Source organism: Hylobates moloch, unplaced genomic scaffold (assembly GCF_009828535.3).
Source record: "Hylobates moloch isolate HMO894 unplaced genomic scaffold, HMol_V3 SCAFFOLD_8, whole genome shotgun sequence".
Taxonomy (NCBI): Eukaryota; Metazoa; Chordata; class Mammalia; order Primates; family Hylobatidae; genus Hylobates; species Hylobates moloch.
The window spans coordinates 118,259,592-118,284,943 of record NW_026652283.1 but is presented as its reverse complement, the minus strand read 5'-3'; the positions used below and the strand labels follow the sequence as shown (position 1 = coordinate 118,284,943).

The window sequence follows — 25,352 nt, the reverse complement described above, 5'->3', positions numbered from 1 at the left end:
TCAAGCCAGATTTTACATCAAATTCTTTTCCTAAATATTAAGGTACTGCTCCACAGCATTCCTCATCCCCCAAAATTTTAAGACTACTCACGCACAAGGTGGGAGGCAGATGAAGTCGGCCCCAGCCACTCTGGGTGTCACGGTGCCACAGCCTTGAGGACTCTTAGGCCCCATCGGCAGTTAGGGCATCTCCCTAGATCTGCAGGATCTTCCTCAAAGAAAACCCCCACCCCGCAAAGCCACCAAATCCAAGCAGGAGACCTCCTCTGGCTGTCTTCCTGGTGACTTTTAGGTAGTTGGACGCTGCGCGAAGTCTGGCACCCTGGCAGCAAGATGCCCCTGCTAGCACAGCAACAGAATCCATCAGTGCCACTGACAACCACTCTCAGCGTGGCCAACACTAAGAGAAGGTGGGGAGGAGAGAGCAAACATGCGTGCACCAGTGACAGGACACCAATTTCATCTCATCCAAACCTTGGGCTAGGGAGATAAGAGTGTCCACTCTAAACATAAAGAAGCTAAGGATCTGCGAACTTGTTCCAAAGCCTGGGACCATGGCACTATGGAAATGGAGAAAAAGCATCAACCGTCAGGTTGAAGTGATGGAAAACGAGGGTACATCACACTTCTACGGGCTTTGGCATGCAAGTAGGTGCAACAGGCTGTGTAACCTCCCACAGCTACAAAGACTCTTTCCTGCTCTCCTATAGCAAAGCTGTAGATTTGCCAATGTTATGACGTGCATTACGGTATATTTTCATAAACACAAAATGTCCTTATCTTAAGAGTTACCGATACTCAAACTTCAAGGAAACAAACTGGCTTCATTTTTTATTAGTCATACTGACACTGGATCAACTACAAAAGAGTTTCAAAACCCATTATGCTAAGAAAAGACCATGAGTGTTACGGGCTCAATTCTCCCTCCCAAAAAGATAGATGGAAGTCCTCACCCCCTCCCCGAAAAATTCAGAACATGACCGAATTTGGAAATAGGGTCACTGCAGATGTAATAACTTAAGGTGAGGTCATAATGGAACAGGCAAGGCCCTTAATCCAACATAACTGGTTTCCTCATAAGGAGAGGAAAATTTGGACATACACGCAGAGGGAAAACACCAGTGACACCAGAGGTAGATGCTGAGGTTAGACAGCTGCAAGCCAGGAACCGCAAGGGTTGACTGCCACCCCAGAAGCTAGGAAAGGGCCTGGAAGGGTCCTGCTCAGGATATCAGGGGAGCACTGCCCTGCTCACACCTTGACTGCGGACTTCTAGCCTCAGGCTCTGAGAGAATACTTTTCTGTTGTTTAACGCCACCCAGTTCCTCCGATTAACTACTTTGTGATGGTAGTCCCAGGAGAAAACTCACACAGTGAGCTAATGTCCTGCTCCACCTGAGCCCCTTTCTGAGATGCAAAGCCTGAAGTCTGAAGTCCTTCTCCACTGCAACCAAAAAAACGGATCCCATCATGCCTGGTTTACTAACAAGAAGCAGGAGATTGCCGCAGCACAGAAAGCAGAGTACAGGGCCTAGTGACCGGGTGGGAGCCAGGCCTTCCAAACTCCAGGCAGAAGAGGCAAGAAACCATACCATGGAGAAACAGCTTATCTTAATGAAAACTACTAAGGGTAAAATTACTGAAAACTGGCTGCAAATATGCATTCCGGTCAAACTAGTCATTTCGCACTCTCAATAACAATTCCGTCTACTCTAGACAATCAGCTCCGGATGGACCTGTAGGAACCTCAAGGATCAATAATAGTAAGAAACTTTAAGAACTACAAATGGGCCAAAAAACATAAGGTATTAAAAATGAATTATCTCATTACTCTTACGTGACTTCGGTCATCAAGCAGCTATGGAAGAGCACCACCTGAATTCCAACCAGAAAGAACTTTTTGTACACGCACATCAAGGTTCAAAATAAAGGATACCAAATGTCCTAACCATGGAGAAATCAGTAATAAAACCACACCAAATTTTTAAGTCCAAACATCTGACAGGTAAATATATATATATATATGTATATATATATATATACACACACGCACACACACACAAATATATACACACAAATACATATATACACACACACAAATATATATATACACACACAGATATACATATATATAGATATGTATGTATGCCGGGGGGATGGAGGAAAGCTTGGATCAAACAGAAAACTTCTAATTTTACATATGGTAGGTAACATGGCTCTATATACAACTCACAAAAGCAATGACAAAGCACTTAGCTGCTAAAATATCAAGTGAACTCTTCTTCCCTTTTTTCTTTTTTTTAGGGACAGGGTCTCACTCAGGCACCGAGGTTGGAGGGTAAAGTGCAGTGGCACAATCACAGCTCACTGCAGTCTCGGTCTCCCAAGCTCAAATAATCTTTCTGCCTCAGCCTCCCGAGTAGCTAGGACTACAGGCATTACAGGCATACACCACCACACCTGGCTAATTTTCTTTTTTTTTTTTTTTTCTGGAGAGCTAGGGTCTCCCATGTTACCAGGCTGGTCTCAAACTCTCAGCCTCTAGAAATCCTCCTGCATCAGCCTCCAGCAATCCTCCTGCATCAGCCTCCCAAACTGCTGGTATTACAAGTGTGAGTCATCGCACCCTGCCCTCTTCTTTCAATTCATTTTCTGATTGGTTTTGGTTCTGTCCAAGCACTAAAGAAGTATAGTCACCCAAAAAGAACAAGCATCTAGCTAGAAGACCCACTGCAAGGCGGACAGCTGTCATACACGTAGCTTCCTTTAGGTAACTGTTAACTGACAATTTTCTAGTGGGTGATACTAGACTTTAGCCACCATACATAAAAGATGGATTAAAATAAACCTCTACATACTTTCAGTCCACCTAACATTTCAAAGGCAAGAGATGTTAAAACCACCATCTGAGCCACCAGTCCCTGGGGAAGGGCACAAGCAAACCCGCCAGGTTGGCTGAGGCTATTCTCAAGGTACTATCAGAATTAAATACTTCCCTGATATGCATGTGTATGTGTGCACATGTACATTTCTTTATAGTTACATAATACAGCCTTGTTTTTCCTCCCTCAAAACACTAGTGTTTCAGTCCCACCCTTCATCGGAAGCCCAACTCAGGTTTCATCAGGGGACTCACCACTTTTCAATGTCCTCACCAACCATCATTCAGTTGCTCTTGGCCCGACTGCCCGGTGTCAACACTGCAGGACTTTCATGCTGTGTTTGTTCATCCAGAAAGATAATGCTCTCCACTATATACAAAGTACTTTGCAGGAAACAAAGATGAATCAATACACAGCCTACCTTAAAGGAGTTTACCAAGGGACAAAACAGATTATAAAGATTTTTTTAAAAGTAGCCAGGCACACTGGCTCATGCCAGTAATCTCAGCACTTTGGGAGGCCGGGGTAGGGGAATTGCTCAAGCCCAGGAGTTCAAGACCAGCCTGGGCAACGCGGCAAGACCCCATCTCCACAAAAAAAAAAAATACAAAACTTAGCCAGGTGTGGTGGCCTGCACCTGTAGTCCCAGCTTCTCGGGAGGCTAAGGCAGGAGGAGCACACCAGCCTAGGAGTTCAAGGCTGCAGTGCGTTATGATCGTGTTATTGCACTACAGCCTGAGCAACTGAGCAAGACCTTGTCTCTAAAACATAAAAATAATAAAATGCTGCAACAATTCATTATGAAAGTCAGGGCTAACACACAATACAGTAATGACATACAGGGTTAGAAGTCTTCTGGACCCACAAGGCTTCATACTTTTCATTTAAAAGTTTGGGATGTATTCTATGAATGAAGAGGAACCAAAAAAGGTCTTTGACCTGAGAGTAACAAGTGCACTAAGACTTGTTGGTAATGTTTGGAAAGGATGACAAATGGTTGGTTAATGTCCATCTTTGGTGAGCAGATTTTAAAGGGTTGTTGTATAAATAATTTATACTCAATATTTTCTTCATCAACTGAAGAGTGGTGAACATTTTTCAGTCAAAAGCTTACATATGTATGACATTTCATAATGAAATTTTTTCTTAAAAACTTATATAAACATTTTTAGATTTCTTTGGTGCTAGACAATGTTTTGACTTTTAGACAGACTGTATTTCAGATGACAGGCTTGCCTAATTTTATTCCTGAATATGGATAGCCTTTTTATACAAGCATATATCAACCTATAACTAGATTACAAAGTGACTATAGTTTTCTCCTGGTTCCACTGACAATGGGAACAATTATATAATAGGCACATATTTGTAACTTGCTTTACCATTGTTAGACCTTTATTTGGAGAATTTATTAATATTTTGAACACATAAGCAAGGTTTGTTTTGTACATTTATATATGTGGAAAGAGGAATAGATAAGGTACATAAAGGAGGGAAATTTGGCGAGGAAGAACCTCATCAATGCTAAGTCAAATCCTCAACACTGTGGGCCAGGTAGAAAAAGCTGTTAATATCTAACATTCAGTACGTACTTACTATATGCATCAAGCACTATTCTGAGACTTGGCATGTATTAATTCTTAACTCAAAACAGCCCTATGACATAGTATCTTCTTCCACAAATCTGTTCCTGATTTTTTTTTTTTTTTCTTGTAGACAGGGTCTGGCTCTGTTGCCCAGGCTGGAGTGCAGTGGCGACATCTCAGCTCCCTGCAACCTCCGCCTTCCAGGCTCAAGCCACACTCCCATCTCAGTCTCAGTCTCACCCTGTTGCCTAGGCTGGTCTTGAACTCCCAGACTCAAGCGATCCACCTACTTCCCAAAGTGCTGGGATTACAGGCATGAGCCACCACGCCTAGTTTGTTCCTAATCTTTCTAACCAAAATAAACACTATTTACAGTATAGGGTTTTAGAGTAAATACCTTGCCCAAGTTAACTGGTCCATGGCAGGGCTAGGGACTTGGACTCCAAAAGGGAGGACCAGGTTGTTGACCTTGCTATAAGGTGGTGGTGAGCCCCATGACCACAGGTGACGTCGTAGGATGGGGAATTTGAAAGAGTACTCTTCTGACTTAAAATACCACACAGGTCCTTTACTGGAATAATTTCAGCCTTAATGAGACTGGGGTTGTCTTTTTAAACCCTGTCATTACAGGCATCACTGTGGCGCATTAACACCAGGACTAACTTTTTACCTGGTTATGGTCACACTGTGCTGTAGAAGTGCAAGTAATCAGTTTTAAAGTATTTTTAGGTGACATCTGAGACTGGTCCTCAGCTGGTCAGTGTGGCCTGGACACTGATAAGAGGCATACCTTGAGCTCAGATGGGTCGGCTGTGTGGATATATTAGCAGTGGTTTTGTTTTTTAAGTTGGGCAACAGTCCTAAGTGACGAAGAGAAAAAGATTTTGTTTGTTCGTTCTTTTGTGTGTTTCAAGTTGTAGTAGAGCTAGGAAGAAATAAAAACATCTAGAGTATTTGTAAAAATTTTTTTAATTGTGGCAAAGTATATACAACAAAATTTACCATCTTAGCCATTTTCAAGTGTATAGTTCAGTGGCATTAAATACATTCACAATGCATTATCAGTCATTTCTGCAACTTTTTATCTTGTAAAACTGGAACTCTGTGCCACATTAACAGTAACTCCACATCTCCCCTCGCCCCAGCCCCTGGCAGCCCCCTTTCTACTCTCTGTCTCTATGAAATTGACTTCCCTAGGGCCCTTTTGTAAGTGGAATCACATAGTGTTTGTCCTTTTGTGGTGGCCTTATTTCACTTTGCAGAATGTCCTCCAGGTTCATCCATATTGCAGCATGTGTCAGAATTGCCTTTTTTTTTTTTTTTTTGAGGCTGAAATATTCCTTTGTACGCGTCTTGTATCCATTTTGTTTATTCACTCATGTGTTGATGAAGGCTTAGGTTGCTTCTGCTTTTAGTTACTGTGAATAGTGCTGTTATGAACAGGGCTGTACAAATATCTCCTTGAGACCCTCCTTTCTTTTGGATATATACCCAGAATTGAAATTGCTGGATCATGTGGTAATTCCATGTTTAATTTTTTGAGGAATCACTATATTGCTTTCCACAGCAGCTGCCCCATTCCACATTCCTATCACCAGTGCACAAGGGTTCCAATTTCTCCATATATCTGCTAGCACTTGTTATCTTGTGTAGCTCACTGCAGCCTCAAAGTCCTGGGCTCAAGTGATTCTCTTCCTTAGCCTCTCAAGTAGATGGGACTACAGGCATGTGCCACCACACCTGGCTAGTTTTTTTTTAACTTTTTGAAGACACAGGGTCCCATCACGCCGGGCTCAAGCTGGTCTTGAACTCCTGGCCTCAAGTGATCCTCCCACCTCAGCATCCCAAAGTGCTGGGATTACAGGTATGAGCCAGCACACCCAGCTTATTTTCTGGATTTTTAAAAATTATTTAAGATTACATCTGTGCTAGTCAAAATAAACCACAATGTGAGGTTACCCAATTCATTTTTTATTTGATCTTGAAAAGAGGTCCTAAGATCTGTGTTGATTAATATTACTACTATAAGGCCCCTAAGTACAGTTTTTGGAAAGTCTGCCCAAGTGGGCTCATGAAGTGGAAAGGCTCAGCAATAAGGGTTTAAACACAGCATAAGGGTTGTAACATTTGTAGTAGTATGAACTTTTGGAAGCAATGTACATAATAGTGTTTATCTGGGGCATGCTCAGACACGGCTTTATACAATGCCAACAAGTCAGGAATGTCTGTAGTCTGGGCAATAATATCCCCTGGCTACAACAGATGATCCCAGTGTAAGGGCAAGACTGAGCCGGCACCAGATAATATAAGCAAATATAATGAAAAGTGTTAAAACTCTATTAATAAGATCAGTTAGACAAAAAAATTCTCTCATACATAGTGTATATCTGACCTCTACCACCATACAGAGTCTGTTAAAGGTTTCAGAGTATAGTTTTATTCTAATTATAATTTGCGGTTTAATCTCTCAAGTACAATAGTCTGAGAAGATAATAATTACTTATTAGCCACACAGGTCACAGATTTAGGCTTTTTAAGAAGAAACAAGAGCCCTCATGCAGACCCCTGGTACAGTCTCAACTGGTGGAGACACTATGGAAAGGAACTTTTAAATTATTAAATAGTCTCTAAATAAATACATATTATATATATACACACACACACACATTTATATTACATTTATTAGTAACCTAATTTTTAAAAGCCCATTAAGAATGTCAGAAAATGTAACCTAACACATGGAACTAACTGAACAGGTATTTTAAGACAGCTGACTGTTAGAAACTTCAATGCTAGAATGGTACGTTTCTGTTTTTTAAATATTTTATGGTTTTCTATAAGAACTTACAAAACATACTGACCTGTTTCGATGAAAACATTTCTGGTTCGGTTTTACATTTAAGTCATATTTAGATATTTAACACCTTTATAAGGAATTTTTATAATTTTTTTTCATTTTTGTAGATACGGGAATTCACCATGTTGTCCAGGCTGGTCTCAAACTCCTGGGCTCACGCAATCAACCCGCCTCAGCCTCCCGAAGTGCTGGGAATACAGGCATGAGCCGCCATGCACAGCCTCAGTAAGGAAATTTTAGATCATCTGAATCCATCCCCAGGGGTTACTAACACACAAACCAAATATAATTCTGTATATTTTAGTATACAGCAAGTCCTCAAATAGCATCGTTTCATTGCCTGTCATTTAGTTACACAGTTGATAAGAAAAATCCATTCCCAACCCGGGCCACTGTCGGGTGGGTTTTCTCCGGGTACTCGGGTTTCCTCCCAGACAAAGCTGGGCTCATTAGGTTTACTAATGCATTTACCTGGTCCCAGTCTAAGGACATGGGTGGAGGTGTGAGTGTAAGTGTGCCCTGTGATGGGATGGCACCCTGTCCAGGGCTGATGCCCGCCTTGTGCCCTGAGCTCCTAGGATAGGCTCTGACCACCTGTGACCAGGTGGAATAAGTGGGTAAGAATAATCTCACGTTGTATTAATCTTTCTTAAATATAGGTATGGCTCACATTTATTTCAATGTTTAATGCCAGAAGTGTTTCGGTCTTTACTTAAAAGTTTGGTGGTGTTTTTGTGAATAGAAATATGCCACAGAAACTTAATCTTGTTTGTATCAATTAGCCTATGGGAAAACTGGCTTCCATGTAAGTAGTTCCACTTAAAATTGCAGTTTCTAAGAACTCATTGATGACGTTGAAGATTTACTGTATAGGGTTTTAGAGTAAACTTCTAAATGTAGGTACAATTTTGCACATTTTTTAGGTATCTATATGGTGCTCTATATATTCAACAGATGAGAACAAGTAGTCACTTTTGGGGATAGTTTCCTGGGAGATGGTACCCAATAAAGTCTCCAACGATGGGACATGATTTTGTAAGAGTACATAAGCTGTGCTCACAAACCAAGATCCAAGCTTTCCTCAACCGGATGAACTTTTCCTTAAGACCCAAAACGTTGATGAGTCTGGGGCACAGGGCTACAATACTTTTCATTGAGTCCATGAAGGCCATTTTTACATGAAATCTCATCTAAAGAAAAATTATTTAAAACTCCAGTTGTATAGTTTCAAGATAGTTTAGTGTATTTAGTATGACTCACTCTTCATTAAACTTCACAAATATTTTTAAAAGCTAATTTAAAAAGTTACCTGTTTGAGCTGATCAATGGAAACAGGGCTCAGGCTATTTCTGTACGACCCTCAGACTAAGAATGCTTTTTATGTTTTTTGAGGGGAACGTGCATCAGAGGCCTTCTGCGGCTACGCATCTTAAAATACTTCTTTACAGAGAAAGCTTGCCAACTCCCGAATCAAAACAGAATCAAAGTTTTAAAGGGAAATTGTCTCTTGTACTCTGCAATCAGTAGCATGTTTTTTATATATACACACACAGACACATTCATGCCCCCATCCCCGTCGCACTTTAATCTGGAAGGTACCTGATCTACACAGAATTCTTTGAGTCTCTATCCACCAAAATGCAGGCTCCCTCTCCTGCGATGTGAAGGTGTTGCCCAGCCACCCTTGATCTAGGTATGGTCCACGGCTAGTTCTTCACAATGGCATGTGAGTAGAACTGATGTGTTTCACTTCACTTCAAACCAGGGCTTTGAGAGACAGAGAGAGAGAGAGTCTTGCTCTGTTATCCAGGCTGCAGTGGCACAATCACAGCCCCCTGCAGCCTCAACCTCCTGGGCGCAAGCAGTCTTCCCATCTCAGCCTCCCAACTAGCTGGGAACCACAGGTGTGCCACACCACATCCAGCTAATCTATTTTTAATCTTCGTAGCAGGTTGGTCTCAAACTCCTGGGCTCAAGTGATCCTCCCACCTTGGCCTTCCAAAGTGATGAGATTACAGGCATGAGACACCACACCTGGCCCAAGCTAGAGTTTTTAAGAAACAGTTATGCCTTCTCTATAGTTTCTTTCCTTTCTCTGACTGCATGCTGAGGTGTTGAGCCCTGAGGATGTCAAAGCCACCACCAGCCATACCACCCCACGATAAACAATACTGTTCTATTGTGTTCAGTCACTGACATTTTTGTTATTAGAGCTATTGAGAAAACAGGCTGTAATAATCACTAACATACGCATTGTGGATTTACTGCCTCTCATATCTAACTAACTTCTACTTAATTTGGAAGTTCTCCCAATCACCCTTCAAAAAGAAAGAGAAAAAAACCATGAAAACAGATTGTTTAGACTGCAGAAAGCAGTCTGTTTATTCCACCCATCAGTCTTTTCCTTGACAACTGGCTACTGTTGCTCTTTTTTTGTTTACTGTAGCTCAGATGATTTATTTAAAACCTCACTATAACCACATTTCAAATGAACCAAAATGTAAAACCACTCCTGCTTCATGTGTGTTGTTCAAATGCCGATGAGGCATTGAGAAATTATAGCATCCCACCCTATGGCTAGGTTTCAGAGGAAGAATGTAAAAGTGGACAAAAATAGCTCCACTTCAGTTCTTTATTGTAGACAAGGGCCAACAAAGCATAAGAAAGGTAAGAAATGTCACTTAACCTTGAAACACCATAGCATATCTCCCAAACAAGAACTTCCCAAAGCAACTGAAACTTGACATTCTCAATAGCTGCATCTTGACACCATCGCTGATCAAAAAAACATGTCAGAACTGCTGCAACACATGTCTCTGGGACATGGATTCCTTCCCACATGACTGGCAAAATGGGAATGACAACAGTACCATGCAGAAGAAATGTTGGTTCATGAGCGATTCTTCCCAGTATGTTAACGTTTTGAAGCTATTGAGGGCCAAGATTTTTTCACAAATAATGAGAAAGACTTAGAAAAAAAACAACAAAAAAGAAAATAACCCTACGAAAAATCAATCATATCAAAACACCTTCCTTTTGTGCAAGCAGTGGGCATGGGGGTGGCTGGTTTAGTCACCTCAGTATCTGCTGGGCTCTCCATCACCCAATGATGGTGTGGGGGCACATGAAGGCTACACTCTGAAGCAGAGCTTTAATTCTGGCGAAACTGGCCTCCAGAATAAACTAACACCTCCAAAAATGAATCTACATAACCCAGGATAAACATGTCCCAGGATAAAATAAGGCCTACAATCAGCTGGGTATAATGCAGAGTGCAAGTGTTAAGGAAGAGTTAAGTCTCCCTGTATTTTTACCTCAACTGTCATTGCTTTTGTTAAAGTTCCACTTACAAAGTTACATAGTTTAAGTAGTCTGGCCTTAATCCTATTTTTTTTTTTACAGCCCTGTTATTTTTAGTGTATGATTTTGCAGAATGAGAGGTTTTTCAGGAATGTGTGTATCACATTACAGTAGATATGAGCCCATCGCTAATTGAGATAGTGAGTTAAAATGCCAAGCAATAAGCAAGAAGATACACTCCAATCTCATCAGGCTCCATCCAAAATCAGGTAACATGCCTGACACATATCACATTTAATCATAACGGCCTGCTAGGGTACACATCAACCCCTTCCCACATTACATCTCAGAAACTACCTAAAAATTAGTATGCAGTTCCTATCAAATAGTGGATGCCCCAAACACAGTCTAAACATGCTAAAAACACATTCAAATTCTGTTTTTCCAAACTCATCATGTGATTGTCTCTAACTTCAGCTTCGTTTTCACAACTTTTGTTTCATCTGCAAACTGAGTAATGAGTCCTTTATTGTAGTTCCTCTTCCCTTCCAACCCACAGCCATATATACCATCACCCTCTAGGCCCAACCGAAACCACTCGATTGCTTAAACTTTGAACACAGAATTCCTTTTTGGAAGACATCAACTTTTCCTTCAGAGTTTTCTTCAGCTTTGAAGGCAAAGTGGCATCTTTTAAATGTACAGTGTAGGGTGATTTATAACTCTTCAGCTGACTACTCAAAAGCTGTCTTCCTTATGACCAAACAAAATGACAGATTTGGAGTTCTACTCATTTTGATGCGGAATCACTAATGAGCAGGGCATCTAACCCTCCCTGCCCTGTGCAAGTCCACAGACCCCAGGCGCCACTTCTGCCAGCCCAGCCTCTCCTAGGATTTCTGGTCCTGAGCTTCTCCGTTACAAGGTTCTCAGATTTTCTCACCATTCCCATGTACATTTATAGGTGGAGTGCAAAGGGAAGGTATTTGAGTGTGCATAGATGCAGGGATGCTTGCTGATGTGCCTCATTAATATCTTACCAGCAAACACCATCCAACTCACCCTTGTCCTCTCCCCTGGCTGTTCTCCCCATGAATCTATCAAGCAAAATGTAGGTAGGTCATTTTTCTTCTCTGCTCCCTTCTTTCCTGTCTCTAATGACACTCGATATCTATTAGGTCACGTCTCCTCTTTCATTCACCAGTTTCTTTTTAGGAATCTCATCCTTGGCACTGATTACAGCAAATATAACATTTCTGAAAATTTGAGACACAAAATTCACTAGACTGAAATATCAATTTCCAAGCATAATAAAATGCCTCTAACCTGGCACTTCTGAGCACCAATGGGGATCATCTGTGTTCATAATAATGACCTTGAAATATTTCAAACTTCCAAAGAAGGAAGCTTTTGGATCAAAGGAATCCTCAATTATATGTCATAATTTTAATGTTAAATGTCTTTCCTGCATTCTAAATCCAGGCATAGTGTATGGCAAAAGAGCAACTCTTTGGTTAATACAGACTTTGTGCCAAGCCACTCCGGCTAAAAGGTCCATTCAGATTCTTTAAATACTGGTAATCCATCAGAATCACGTGCGGACCTTCTTTTATCCATTCCGCCTCTCTAAATCTAAGATGCCTAGTGCTAAAAAGTTTACCAAAAACAAAAAACAAATTCCCAAGTGATTCTAACATATACTCCTTCTCCTTGATAACTAACTCATAGATATTGGTAGAAATCAGCCTGTACAACTATGCTTCTAATCCCTGTCTGTGTACTGCTTAGGGAACTTTCTGAAAACCTAGATTTTTTAAATATATAGATTCTTGGGCTCATCCCAGATCTCTTGGATTACAGTTTCTTAAGATAGATCTCAAATATCTGGCTCCTCAAGTGATTCTGATGCACAGCCAAGGTTTGAAAAAGCTGCTTTGGACGGGTGCAGGGGCTCATGCCTGTAATCCCAGCACTTTGGGAGGCCGAGGAGGGCAGATCACCTGAGGTCAGCAGCCTGACCAACATGGTGAAACCCTGTCTCTACTAAAAGTACAAAAATTAGCCGGGTATGGTGGCTCATGCCTGCAATCCCAGCTACTTGCGAGGCTGAGGCAGAAGAATCCCTGGAACCCAGGAGGCAGAGGTTGCCGTGAGCCGAGATCACGCCATTGCATTCCAGCCTGGGCAACAAGAGCGAAACCGTCTGCCCAAAAAAAAAAAGAAAGAAAAGAAAAGAAAACAGCTTTTTTATAACCTTGGGATACAACTGCTGTTCTCAACGTTTCCAACAGGTCAACAGAAAACCAACATATTTGCGGGCAGTATTTACATGAGACCTGTGGGGTATGCCAAACCTACATATTCCTTTCTGTAATGTGGAAGTCACGGGGTTGTAAGGTGCATCTACCCTGAGAAAGAGAATGGAGTGAGGTACTGAAAACTATGTCCTAAGACACAGACCTAGAGGTATTAATATTACTCAGCTGCTTGATTCATCAGCAGTTACAATCAAGTACAAGAGTTACAAGCCTACCCTAAGCTCTGCAGAGTTTAACATTAATACATTAGACTAGACATCAGAGGTCTCAAAGAACCTCAGCTTATATACCAAGAGGCCCCAGGGGTTGAAGAATATCATTCCTCCATCTTCAATAAGCCAGACAACAACATCCCAGAGGTAAAGCAAACTAATTCTGTCCTGCCCACAGCTCCGTGAGCTCTGGCTTCAAAAGCTTCCTCCACCAGTGCCATAGGTTACATCATCACTTTAAGCTCACTTCTTCATCTGTAAAATGGGCACAAAATGCTTGTGAAAATTAAGTGAGACAATATATATATATGAACAGAATGTTCAATATAGTTTCCTTTCCTCCTTAGTAATTTCTCTATGCCTCCTCCAGTCTCCTTGAATTTTTCTCATACATTCTAACACACTAGCAGGGCTCACCTCAAGTTTACTGCAAGTATCACACACATGTCCTCTCCAACAACTAAACTAGGACATAGGGGGCCTTAGGAGGCACTTTATTTGTCTTAAGTTTTTCTGAAATGAAGACGAAGCTTAAACTCATTAACTGTTTACTGGCAACCCATTCAACAGACCTGATAACTCAGCTCCTAGTTCTATTAATAGGATAGCAGTGGCTATCAAACCTTAAAGGTTAGAATTACCAGCGAGCCTGTTTAAAACACATATCCCCACCACCAACAACTACTTAATAATTGATTCCAGCAAGGATTCTCAACAGACGCTAAAACCACAAGGTAAAGGGTATTTAGGAAAAAAGACACTGACACTTTGCTAACATACAACCCCACAAGTTACCTACCGATTGCAAAGGGAAAAACTATCTTTATATAAAGAAATCTGGCAGTCGCAACCTTAACCAAGGGATAAAACTTAGCATCACTGATAGTGGGACAAAACAGGTATGGGGCGCCTACTGATATGATGCCAACATGAAGAAAGCAGTACTTCTGACAAAAATTTGTGCCTAATTCAGCCCCTAGATGCAACTTCAAATTTACTAGAAATACAGAGTGCAAACGACACCAGCAAGAAACACTCAGGCAACGCAAAATATGAGCAGACAACAGAACTGGACTGGACCCTGGAAAAAAGTCAAAGTCATGAGGAAAAAAAAAAAAAAAAGAGAGGGACTATTCTAAAGAAACAGCAATGTAATTCATAAATTTTTTTAAGTCCCTGTTTGGAGGGGAGAAAAAACCCACAAGCAAATTTGCTGCGGACAACAACTAGGCAAATCTGAGTACAAGGCAGCTACTAGATGATTTTACAGTATTAAGGATAATTATGGAAATACTCTTAATTTTCTTAGGTGCAATAATGATATTGTAGCTTTGTAGAAGTATTCTAAACATTTCACATTTGAGGTGAAGCATTTAGAGGTGCACCATCAGGATAGGATGTGTGTTAAATACACACACATACAGATAAATATATCTATATTAATAACTGGCCAGGCACAGTGACTAACGCTTATAATCCTTGGGAGGACAAGGCAGGAGGACTCATCGAGGCCAAGAGTTCAAAACCAGCCTGGGTAATATAGCAAGACCCCATCACTACAAAATTTTTTTTTTTTTTTTGTGAGATGGAGTCTCGCTCTGTCACTGAGGCTGCAGTGCAGTGGCACGATCTGGGCTCAGTGCAACCTCCGCCTCCCGGGTTCAAGCGATTCTGCTGCCTCAGCCTCCTGAGTAGCTGGGACTATAGGCACGTGCCACCACACCCAGCTAATTTTTGTATTTTTAATAGAGACACCATGTTAGCCAGGATGGTCTCGATCTCCTGACCTCGTGATCCATCCACCTCAGCCTCCCAAAGTGCTGGGATTACAGACGTGAGCCAGAGCGTCTGGCCTACAAAAATCTTTTTAAACGAGCAAGGCGTGGTGGCACACGCCTTAAGCCCCAGCTACTCAGGAGGCAAAGGCAAGGGAACTGTTTGAGCCTAGAAGTTCAAGGCTGCAGGGAGCTATGCTCACGCCACTGCAATTCAGCCTGGGAAACAGAGTGAGAATCTGTTCCTTTAAAAAAAAAAAAATTACTGAAGCCAAGTGAATGGTAACAGGTGTTCATTATACTGCTCTATTTCCCGCATGCTTAAAAGCTTCAATAATAAAAATTGAGCAAAAATACACACTCCCTGGCCCAACTCCCTGAGGCCCTGATCCTGAAGTCTGTAGTAAGGCCTGGAATCCACATGTTAATGGCCCCGTGGGCTCTCCTAACACAGGAGTCTCTGCCACACTTGAAGAAACACAGCTGAAGTGAGAAAGTTAGGCACCTGCCCTCTGGAGGGGCCTGAGTTGTGGATTGCCCTGCCTGCTCAACTTTACTGGCAAGCTTCCCAAGCCATGGGTTTGGTGTCTTCCTCAAATCTGCTGCCTTTCCTCATTTGTCCTGTGTATTTAAGACGGAAAGAAAAGGAAGCATCATGGTCATATGAATGTTTCAGCTCACCCACCCATGAGTGAAAGCATGTGGCCAGGGCAAACCGTAATTATCAACCCTACCTTTCCTCCAAGAGGGCTGTGAAGAAAACAGTATGTAGCTCTCTGTGAAATGAATATTCTAATTTCTTCCCAGAAATGAATGATGAGCACAGTCCATGCTCTAAATCAGTGACCAAGATAAAACAGAAATTGCTTCCTCATTTAAACTAAGAAGACAAAAACACTCCATTGAAAACAAAAATTATTTTTTACACCACTTGTTTAATATTTCAAGGTAAAAGAGATCAATGACAAGAAATTTTTTGTTAGCAATCTGTAAAATACCATAGGGTGCTGTAGTATGTTTTGAGCTATATTAAAATAATACAATATACCAAGATCTACCCACATTAGAAATACGGAAATGAAAAATCTAATGTTGAATTTTATGTAGAACTGTATTAATGTCACTGTAACAATATCCACTGAATTCTTTAAGCAAATTCCATCTTTCCTAAAAATTCGACTAGTGCCAAAACAGAACTTATACCTTAATCTAAACAAACAAAAAAATTCACTTAACAGAATTATTTCCTAAAAGAGCTCAAGTGACATGATGGTATCACTAAAAAGAATTTTTTTTTTTTACAAACACTAACTTTTCAAAGTTAAAGAACTCTCAAACAACAAATTACGGTACGTAATTTTAAGGTTCTGACCCCCCCACACACAAAAGAAATTAACCTTGGTAAACAATTCAGAAAAACCTCCAAAATACATGGCTTAAACAGACATGCATATATTGCTTTAATCTACCACTAAAAATTTAAAACAGATCACAAAAAAAGACTACTGAAAAATATAGTTTAATTTTAGCTGAAATTGCAAATTCACAAAATTAGCTGATAAAGTCAGCACAAGTTTGTCAGTAGGTTTAGTCTGCCATAAATTTTAACATTAACTAATGAGATCTCCAAAATGTCCCTATAGGTAAGTGACTCAAAATGAGAATTTGTTTAATAAGTCAAAACAATCCATGGCAGGACTTAGAACTCTACTCCGAATCAGCACCTAGGAGACATATACACTTGCTTTAAAAATAGTTTAATCAAACCAGAATCTGAAACTCCCTCTTTAAAGCTATCTTCAAAGCACAAATACCTGTAGCATAATGAACTTTTTTACATTGAAGGGACATTAAAGATTAATCCATTTAACTCCTTGTTTGATAAATATGAGGAAACTGAGGCCAGTGGTTGTTTGTAACTTGCAGAGTGACAAACCTGACTTCTTAATTCCAACAGTCATTCCCTTCATACCAGGCTATGTCCTGTGCTTTTCTTAAATATCTCCAACAGCAGTAAGCAGTGGATTGTCTTTAGGCACTTAGTCAAAAGTCAATGAACTTGTTAAATGAGGCTATATTTTCATAAATTTTTTTTTAAGTTTTACTTTTTAAGAGGCAAATAAGAAATCCAGAATTTCTGATGAGAAGAAACTAGATGAACAGCACATCATGGGGAGTAAACTAAAGTTTTAACCACAAACTTATTTGCAGACAGCACATTGTAAAGCAAATCATCCTGGGGTGAAAATGGCAACATCAGAGACAGTTTCTTTTTGCACCCCACAGAATCTTTCCATCTCACAGAATGTTTCCAATATTCCAGAATCTATCCACTGCATAAGCCTGACTAGGCAACTGACCTTATGAATAAGTCTATAGTATCAAATGATGTTGAAGACAGAAATGAACAACTTGTTCATTTCTAGTAGGCACCTGCCTGCTAGATTTCAGGAGCGAGCGCCGGCCTTCTTACAATACAGATTTTGATACTTTGTTTCTGGATCCTTTTGGAAATACTATGCTGCATCACCAGTTGCAATTTCCCTCCAAAGCATGCCATTTTTTCATCCCCTTCCCTTGAAAATTTACCATAAATGTCAAGTTTTTAGGGCAACTGGATACTCAACTACCAATATCATTTGTTAAATACTTATTTTTCCATCCACTGATTAGCAATGCCACCTTTACTATGTACTAAATTCTCACAAACATATCAATATACGTACAGACTCTTTATTCTCCTTTGTGAACTATATGCTTAATTTCTCTGCACATTGGTCTAATTATTGACATATTATAGTACATCCACTTCCTGACTGGGTAAGTCTCAACATTCTTCAAAGGTTTTTTGACTACTCAAACACATTTATACTTTTCTCAGATCAATTTTACCCAACTTTCTCCTCAGAAAAATCCCAATGAGTTTTTTTTTCTTTTTTTTTTTTTTGAGATAGAGTCTTGCTGTGTCACCCAGGCTGGAGTGCAGTGGCGCGAATTTGGCTCACTGCAAGCTCCACCTCCCGGGTTCATGCCATTCTTCTGCCTTGGCCTCCTGAGTAGCTGGGACTACAGGTGCCTGCCATCACGCCCGGCTAATTTTTTTTTGTATTTTTTAGTAGAGATGGGGTTTCACTGTGTTAGCCAGGATGGTCTCGATCTCCTGACCTCATGATCCCCCCCCCACCCCACCTCGGCCTCCCACTGAGTTTCTTTTTAACCAGAATTCCATTAAGTTTATGGATAAAATGAAAAAAAAAAAAGCTATTTTTACAATGAGATTCCTACCCATTAACAAGCATATAAAGTACACTCTCTCTCTACCCACACACCCCACAAATACAAGTATACAATCTATTAATGTGTCTATAATGGTACCCTGGCCCCACACAAACGAATCTCCTCATTTGTAGGCATCTAAATATTGAATACTACCATTCTTAAACCACAAAATCTTAGCATTAGAGGGACATTACAGATCACTTATGCCAACACCACTCATAATCCCAGTTATGTTTCCTCAAGCCTATTTAATAGAATCATTTCAGAATTAAACAGAATTATTACACCTTTCACACGCAACATAAACATTATTTGTGTCCCATAAAAGGCAAAGAGAAGTGGGCTACATTTACTGAAGACTGCTTTGAATTTGCGAATTCTTTGAGAATGAGATCAAAAAAAAAAAAAAAAAAAAACCCAGAAAACCTGGAGTACCATTAGTGCATACCCTTGAGGAAGCCTGAGGTACTTTTAGACACTCATGCTTCCAAGGTAAAGTCGTTCTGTTATGGTATTATCCGGGGACCAAACTTAATGGTACCAGATCATTCCTTTCCCGATTCTGCCATCATATTTATTAAGAACACAAATCTAATATTCCTCTCCAAGTGGAATAAGCCTGAAATCCAGTTCTCGAGTGTGGGGCTCCCACGTGATCACCTGTGGGTCTTCTCAAACTATGACTTCTTGTGTCCTCCCCAGGGAGTCTTCTTCAGCAGGTCCAGCAGTACCTCGGCCTTTCTATTTAAGGGCTGCAACAGATTATATTCTCAGCCAGAAGTAAGAACCACTATTCTAAAATAGTCAACATGAACAAAGACCCATAATAGACTAAGTACCCCTACACAGAGGAGCAGAGAGGAGGGCAGGGGAGTGATAAAAAAAAATAAATAAATAAAGCATCTTCACCAGCCCAGCAACATTCACTGCTGATTGTGTAGAGGGCTGCATATCCAAATTCCACCAGTCTCAAATCAGAAAACAACGCTAAAACAGAGCTGTAGACTGCCCAGCTGGATGGTGCCACTATAAAATGCAAAATGCCTTTTCCTTTTTATTCTCCTGAAAGCAACCCTCTACCACATCCCATCTCACAAGATAAAGAACCACTGACCATCCTCTTAAATATGGCAAGACGTATAAAGAAGTTAAGTAAATTCCTTTTACTCTGAAATAAAAGGGTGCAAACACACACATAAAACTACATTCATTAAATGGAAGATTAATGATGTGGTCATGACATTTTGGTCAAAGAACTGTTGCTTCTTGACTGAAGAGAACTGACAATGCACTAAGCAACCTCTAAAAGCAACACAAAAGCAGAGAAAGGACAATAGCTGAAGGGAAAACTTGCATACATCAATGCAACAGGCAAACTAAATCACATTGTTCCTAAAGCCAAACCCTCCAAGAAAATGCTCTATTAACAACACATTGTACAAAAGTGAAGCCCAATGTGACTCATGCTGCTGGAATAAGTGATTCACATGCCTGTTATCCCCATTGAAAGCACCTGAAAAATAAAGCACATCAAGCTGTACAGAGGCTGTTACATGTTTAGTAATTAGTGGAAGTAAGGCATGCATGAAAAAGACCTTAATCACACACTAGTGTTCTGCAAAGCAGGTTCATGGGGCCCCATCATTCCACAGAAAACCATTCTTCCATACTCCAATTTCAGCCCAGCCAAAAATATTTTCTTACATTTTGTAAAGTTATTTGATAAAAGACGTCAAGTATTTCCCATCTTGACAGGAATATCGAGGGAAAACTAAGTTTTATTAAATAGGTGTTGTGCTTTGTCCAAGCTATAACCAAATAATTTTACATTAAGAAATGTAAAGAGACAAGTATTCATGGTTTAATGGAATCAGTTTTGACAATGTACAACTTCACTGACACCTTTTCTTAGAGATGCGGCCCAAACCAAATGATAGAAATACTAGATCTTAACCTTTATGTTACATGACCGTAAGAAATAGCAAAGTTTCCACAGCAAATATGTTTAAGGAAACAACTATAACCCCAAAAGATCTTCAATAAAAACAGAGATGATGTATGTTCACACACATTGACAAGCAATTGTTTGCCAAAAGATTAAAACAAGAATTCCTCTAAAGCTTTTACATATGAATGATTTCAACGCAAACAACACGGCTAGCAGGTATTAAAACAGGAGAACTTGTTCCTGCAGTATTTCAAGCAAAACCATCTAACTGGGAAAAAAATTTTTTTTAATAAAATCCTTTCTCAGTAACCACTGCTTTTGAAGTATAGCTACGTTAGAAGAAATAACTTACCAAAATTAGCATGTCTTTTAATAACTTAACTTTAGGGAATAGAGATATACTCTAATCTTGAAAAAAGATGAAAAAAAACTAGACAGTAAAGTCACAGGCACTTTATATCACTGTAGATGAAAAGTTAAGATCAGAAAAAAAAATACTACCCTACATACAACTACAAAAGCTAAACTGACATTTTAAACATACTTTGCAGTTTGTCCTAAAATCTGGACTTCCACTTTGCCCAGAAACAATTAACATTTAGGTGAACGGAGGTGGGATTTTATTCTATTCCAATTTCATTCTGTCTCGAAGCTTACTACTAGTAAGTGTCCAGGACAGATTCCATTAGAAACAGTTCTCTCAGGAATTTTAACCTGACACCAACATTTTTATTGCCCACACTTAGAAGCTTACCACATGGAGACAGTTGACTTCGGCTTGTTCAGCAGAAGCCTACCAGTACATGCTGCTAAATTCTAGTGGTATGTTAAAATCTCTCTTCCCCATACTTTTTGTCCCTCCCCTGATTCATTCCTGGCATCTTAACAACCAGAAACCCCCCCCCCCCAAAAAAAATGTATCTCCAATACCAAACACACTACCTTTGATTCGATATGACTTTGAGTGTGTGGGTGTTTGGGAATTTAGATTTCAAATTTAAAACATATTTCAGAACTTTATTTGACCCCAAGCTATGCTTATAACAGCTAAAAGTTAATCAGCACTTTTCCTATTTTATTCTCTCACTTCTTATAAACTTATCAGCAGGAAACAAATTATCTGCAGACAAATGCAGCTAGAGAAAAAGCTGTTTAGTTCAGCCTAGAAAGGCCAGTAAACAACTCTGGGTGGTGCAGGGCCTACGGAACCACCCTCACTTCCCCTACCCCGAATTTGCACGTAAACCCAGCAGGACAAAGTTCTTGCATGTACTCTCATGATTTGACTTAATTCAATCCCATGTTTTCTGAAACGTTTCTATTTAAATAAATTCCGAATAGAGATCTGGACAAACCATTAAAAACACAGCAGACTTTAGTTCAGCTAACCTGGGTATACCTGTGACCTTAACTACTAAGTGCGTAAAATCTCCTACTAAGCTTGGAGTCAGGGCAGCTTAGGCAAAATGTCTTCTCACGGAAGCCATGCACTTGAAGAGCTTGTCCCCGTGTAATTTATATTCAGTAAGATTTTTTTCTCTTGCAAATGCTCTCACCTACAACTCACTGTTTCCAGAATACACACAAGCTAATTTAAGTAAGAGGGCCCAGATGCACCCAGGTGTGAATGGGTTCATTTCCTCAGTTTAGCCAGTGAGGCAGTCAGTGAAGGCCACGGCAGAAAGAACACCTGCAAGTGGTTTGTGAGGTACTAAACTGGCACACCGGAAATTTACAAAAGGAGAAAGGGCCGCAAAGCCAAGCTTGGGTCTTGTGTAAATATAAATCACTTACACACTGGCCTGGCTACCAAAAACATCGTTCCCCCAGAATAGGTATCCAGGTGGCTTTAATTGGTTTTCTGGAGGTGAGCGTTAACACCAAACGCTCGCGCCCATCACATTTTATCCCATTTTTACCTGTCACTAAGAAAAGGACACGTCTAATCCAGCACATCAAAAAAAAAGTCTTTTTTCCTTCTGGGAGAGCAGCGGTTTGGAGTCATTCACAGGGGCTGGGAGTGCAGGAGGGGGAAGGGGCGTGGAATCCAGGAGTGTTCAGAGGCGGCAGCGAGGGTTTTTCCACAGGGCCCCACGCAGGCCACTGCAGAGGGAGAACGGGGGAAGAGGGGAGGATGTCTCACCTGGGAACAAACACGAATGCCGCCGCTGGAGGAGGGAAAGCTCCCCCGGGCCGCGAGCTGGGGTGCAGCCCAGGGCGCCCGCAGCTGGTTACCTCGGGAGGCATGGGAAAGGGGCGCCTGGGAACGGAGGTCTGCAGAGGGGACGGGGAGGGCAGGCTGGGGCAAGGGCCCCGCCGAGTGCGAAGCGGGGACGAGGACGGGCCAACGGCAGGTTTCGGCCTCCCTGGGCCAAAGGCGTGGCCAAGGATCCAGATCAAACGCTGGTTTTTTGGAGACGCCAGGGGCGGCGCGCGGCCGGTCCCTCCTTCGAGCCCCCCGCGCTGGGCCCGTCCGAGGGGCCGCCCCGCGAAGCACCGGTAGGGCGGAGGGGCCTCCGCAGTGCCGGCCCGCTCCCACCCCGCAGTGCTCTTACCTCCACACCTGCCCCATCTGCAGCAGGTGGATGACCGACTGCCAGATCCACACGGAGAGGCGGCACAGGCGCTGCGCCGCCGGCGTGGCGGAGACCCCCACGCCTGGGCCACCGCGGGCCGCGCCGTGGCCGTAGACGGCCCCCATCATGGGGGGGCCCCGGCTGGTGAGCCCCTCCACGGCGCCCAGCCCGCCGCCCGTGTAGTCCTGCACGAACCAGCGGAAGCTCAGGCTCTGCACTAGCAGCGACGGCACCAGCACGAAGAAGAGGGTCAGCCCGAAGTAGACGTAGTCCCCCTTGCGGTAGTAGTCGAGGGCCAGCCACAGGTCGGTGCCCACGTCCCCGAAGAACACCAGCAGCGCCAGCACAATCCACAGGCAGTCGAGCCACGGCCGCTCCACCTGCGGCGGCGGCGGCTCCGGCCGCGCGGCCGAGGGCGTCGGGGGTTGGCGGCCGGCGCCGGGGGCCGCGGAAGGCTGCAGCGGCTGGTCCCCCCCGTCGGCGGCGGCGCTGCGGCGCGGCTTCTTGCCCAGGAGGGCGCGCAGGCAGGCGGAGCGGCAGCCCCAGTAGCACGAGGAGGTGTTGCAGCAGTGGCAGATGTGCAGCGAGCTGCTCTCGCCGGGCTCGCTGCCGTCGCCGCCGCCGCCGCCGCCGCCGCCGCCTCCCCCGGGCTCCCCGTCCTCCTCGCCGCCGCTGCCCACCGCTTCGTCCAGGTTGTGCAGCTGAGCGAAGCCCACCCCCACGCCACCGCCATCGGATTTCGCCGCCATCTTGACTCTCTTCCCAGCTCCGGAGGTTGGGGGGGAGGGACGGCGGGGGGGGGGGAAGAAGGCAGGGAACGGGGAGGGGGGAAACGAATGGAGAGGAAGGGGGGCGGGGAGGAAGCGGGGGAGCAAACGAACGAGGGGGGAGTGGGCCAGGGAACCCCCTCCGCTTCCGGGTAGTTGGCGTCACTTCCGGGCGAGCCCCCCAATCGCACGGCGCCCGCAGCTCCCCAGCCCTACCCTCCCGGCCAAGATGGCCGCCCTCCTGTGCCTCAGCTGCTGGGCGGGGGACCGGGGGGTTCTCCCCGCCAGGGCTCCCCTTCCCCTCTTCCGTTGACCCCGAAACCCATCAGGTTGACCCCTCGGCGTTTCAGAATCCGGCTGGGCCGAGTGAGGCGGTCCAAAGTGATCCCTGGAGGGGGCAGTGCCAGACGTTTTGGGGTCCCCTTCCTCAGCGTCGCAGCTCACAGCTTTCCTCCTGGAGAAACGCCCCCTAACACCCTCCCGGCTGCTGGTGGAGGGGCGGGACCTTTGAGGGAAGGGGCGGAGCTAGTGCAAAGCAGGTGATTACGTGTCACTTCCGGGAGATGGGATGACCTCATTGTGTAGTTAGACAACCCCCCCACCCCAGTCAAAATGTCTATGTCTCACCTCTTTGGCTGTTTCTATTTTCTTTTAATTTTCTCTTATTCTTCTCTTATTTTGAGGGTCTTTAAAAATTACATAAGTCAGTTAGATTTTCACAAGCAAGTTACTGATTCTCACTTCCATTTAGACACCTCCTCTTCTCTTACCTCTGCTGACCTCCTGATTTTACTGTCACTGACAACTTTACCATGTTTTGTAATAAAGTTTCCATCATTCCCTTAAGAAAGCTTCAGGCAAAATTCAACTGGAAATCAGCCTGATTGGGTCTTAGGACATGTTGGAGCAAGGAATGAATGGGCATACTGTGACCTTGAATATAGTTTCTGCCCTATGGAAATATATTCTACCAACTTTTTAATATGCAATTTTTAAATTATGTGATCTTAATTTGGAAAATGCAGAACTAGCTGGGCTTAACCTGTATCAATTATTTGTTCAGGTTATTTAAATGTGTAAGAAGTGCCTTTTTGAATTTTTTTGGTGCTAAGGCGCTGTGGGTAAACATTGCTTTAAATGAGGAAAAAATGTTATCAATGTGCTATATCATTAAAATAGGTGCAGGATACACTACTTAAACTTAACTAACAAATTACAAAAGTGAAACAGCACTGAATGGATTTGAATTACAGTGATCTTCCAGTGAAAGTATTTTTGAAGCCAGATAGCCAAAACAGGGCAAGCTACATGGTTACAGTTGTTCCTGACCAGATGAAATGAACATTTTGAAGTTAAAAAAAGAATGAGGGGGAAAAAAAATCCCTGGATTTTCTCATTGACCTCCCTAGATTTTTGAACTCATTTTTGTGATTCTGTCTACTTCTCCCTCCAATAAAGTCTTCTAATAATGCCAGTAACTGTCTTTAGAATGTTAACAGTACAAATCAGGTAATATTTGTATGGCTGGAGGTTGTATGGAAGAAACGTGCCTTTGACAACTTCAATAGTTACTTTGATACTATTGAATACTATGGCACCTATGAGTTTTGGGAGTGGCAGAGTAGATGGGGATACTACATTTTAAGACACAGCTTTTCATGAGTATATATGCCAGTGTGAAATCTCTGAAGACTTTAGAAGAAGTACTAATAGTGAATTTTTACTCCCATACATTGGGAAGAGGGGAGTGATTCCAAAATCAACTTTTAGAAACAAGCCATATAACTGTATCCATGTATTTCATGCTATGATTTAAGCGTCATACTCCCTATGGTATGTAAAACTCATATGG

General features: G+C 42.4%; 1 protein-coding gene across 1 annotated transcript in view; it reads right to left on the bottom strand.

The window, feature by feature from the left end:
- The window catches only part of XKR6 (XK related 6), a 318,835-nt gene extending 294,745 nt beyond the window's left edge, over positions 1 to 24,090 (bottom strand). The window contains exon 1 of the mRNA XM_032162476.2: positions 22,713 to 24,090. Within this exon, the coding sequence (XP_032018367.1) occupies positions 22,713 to 23,482 (770 nt within the window). The 5' untranslated portion in view covers positions 23,483 to 24,090. The remainder of the gene's footprint in view (positions 1 to 22,712) is intronic.
- Between the last annotated feature and the right edge of the window lie 1,262 nt (positions 24,091 to 25,352).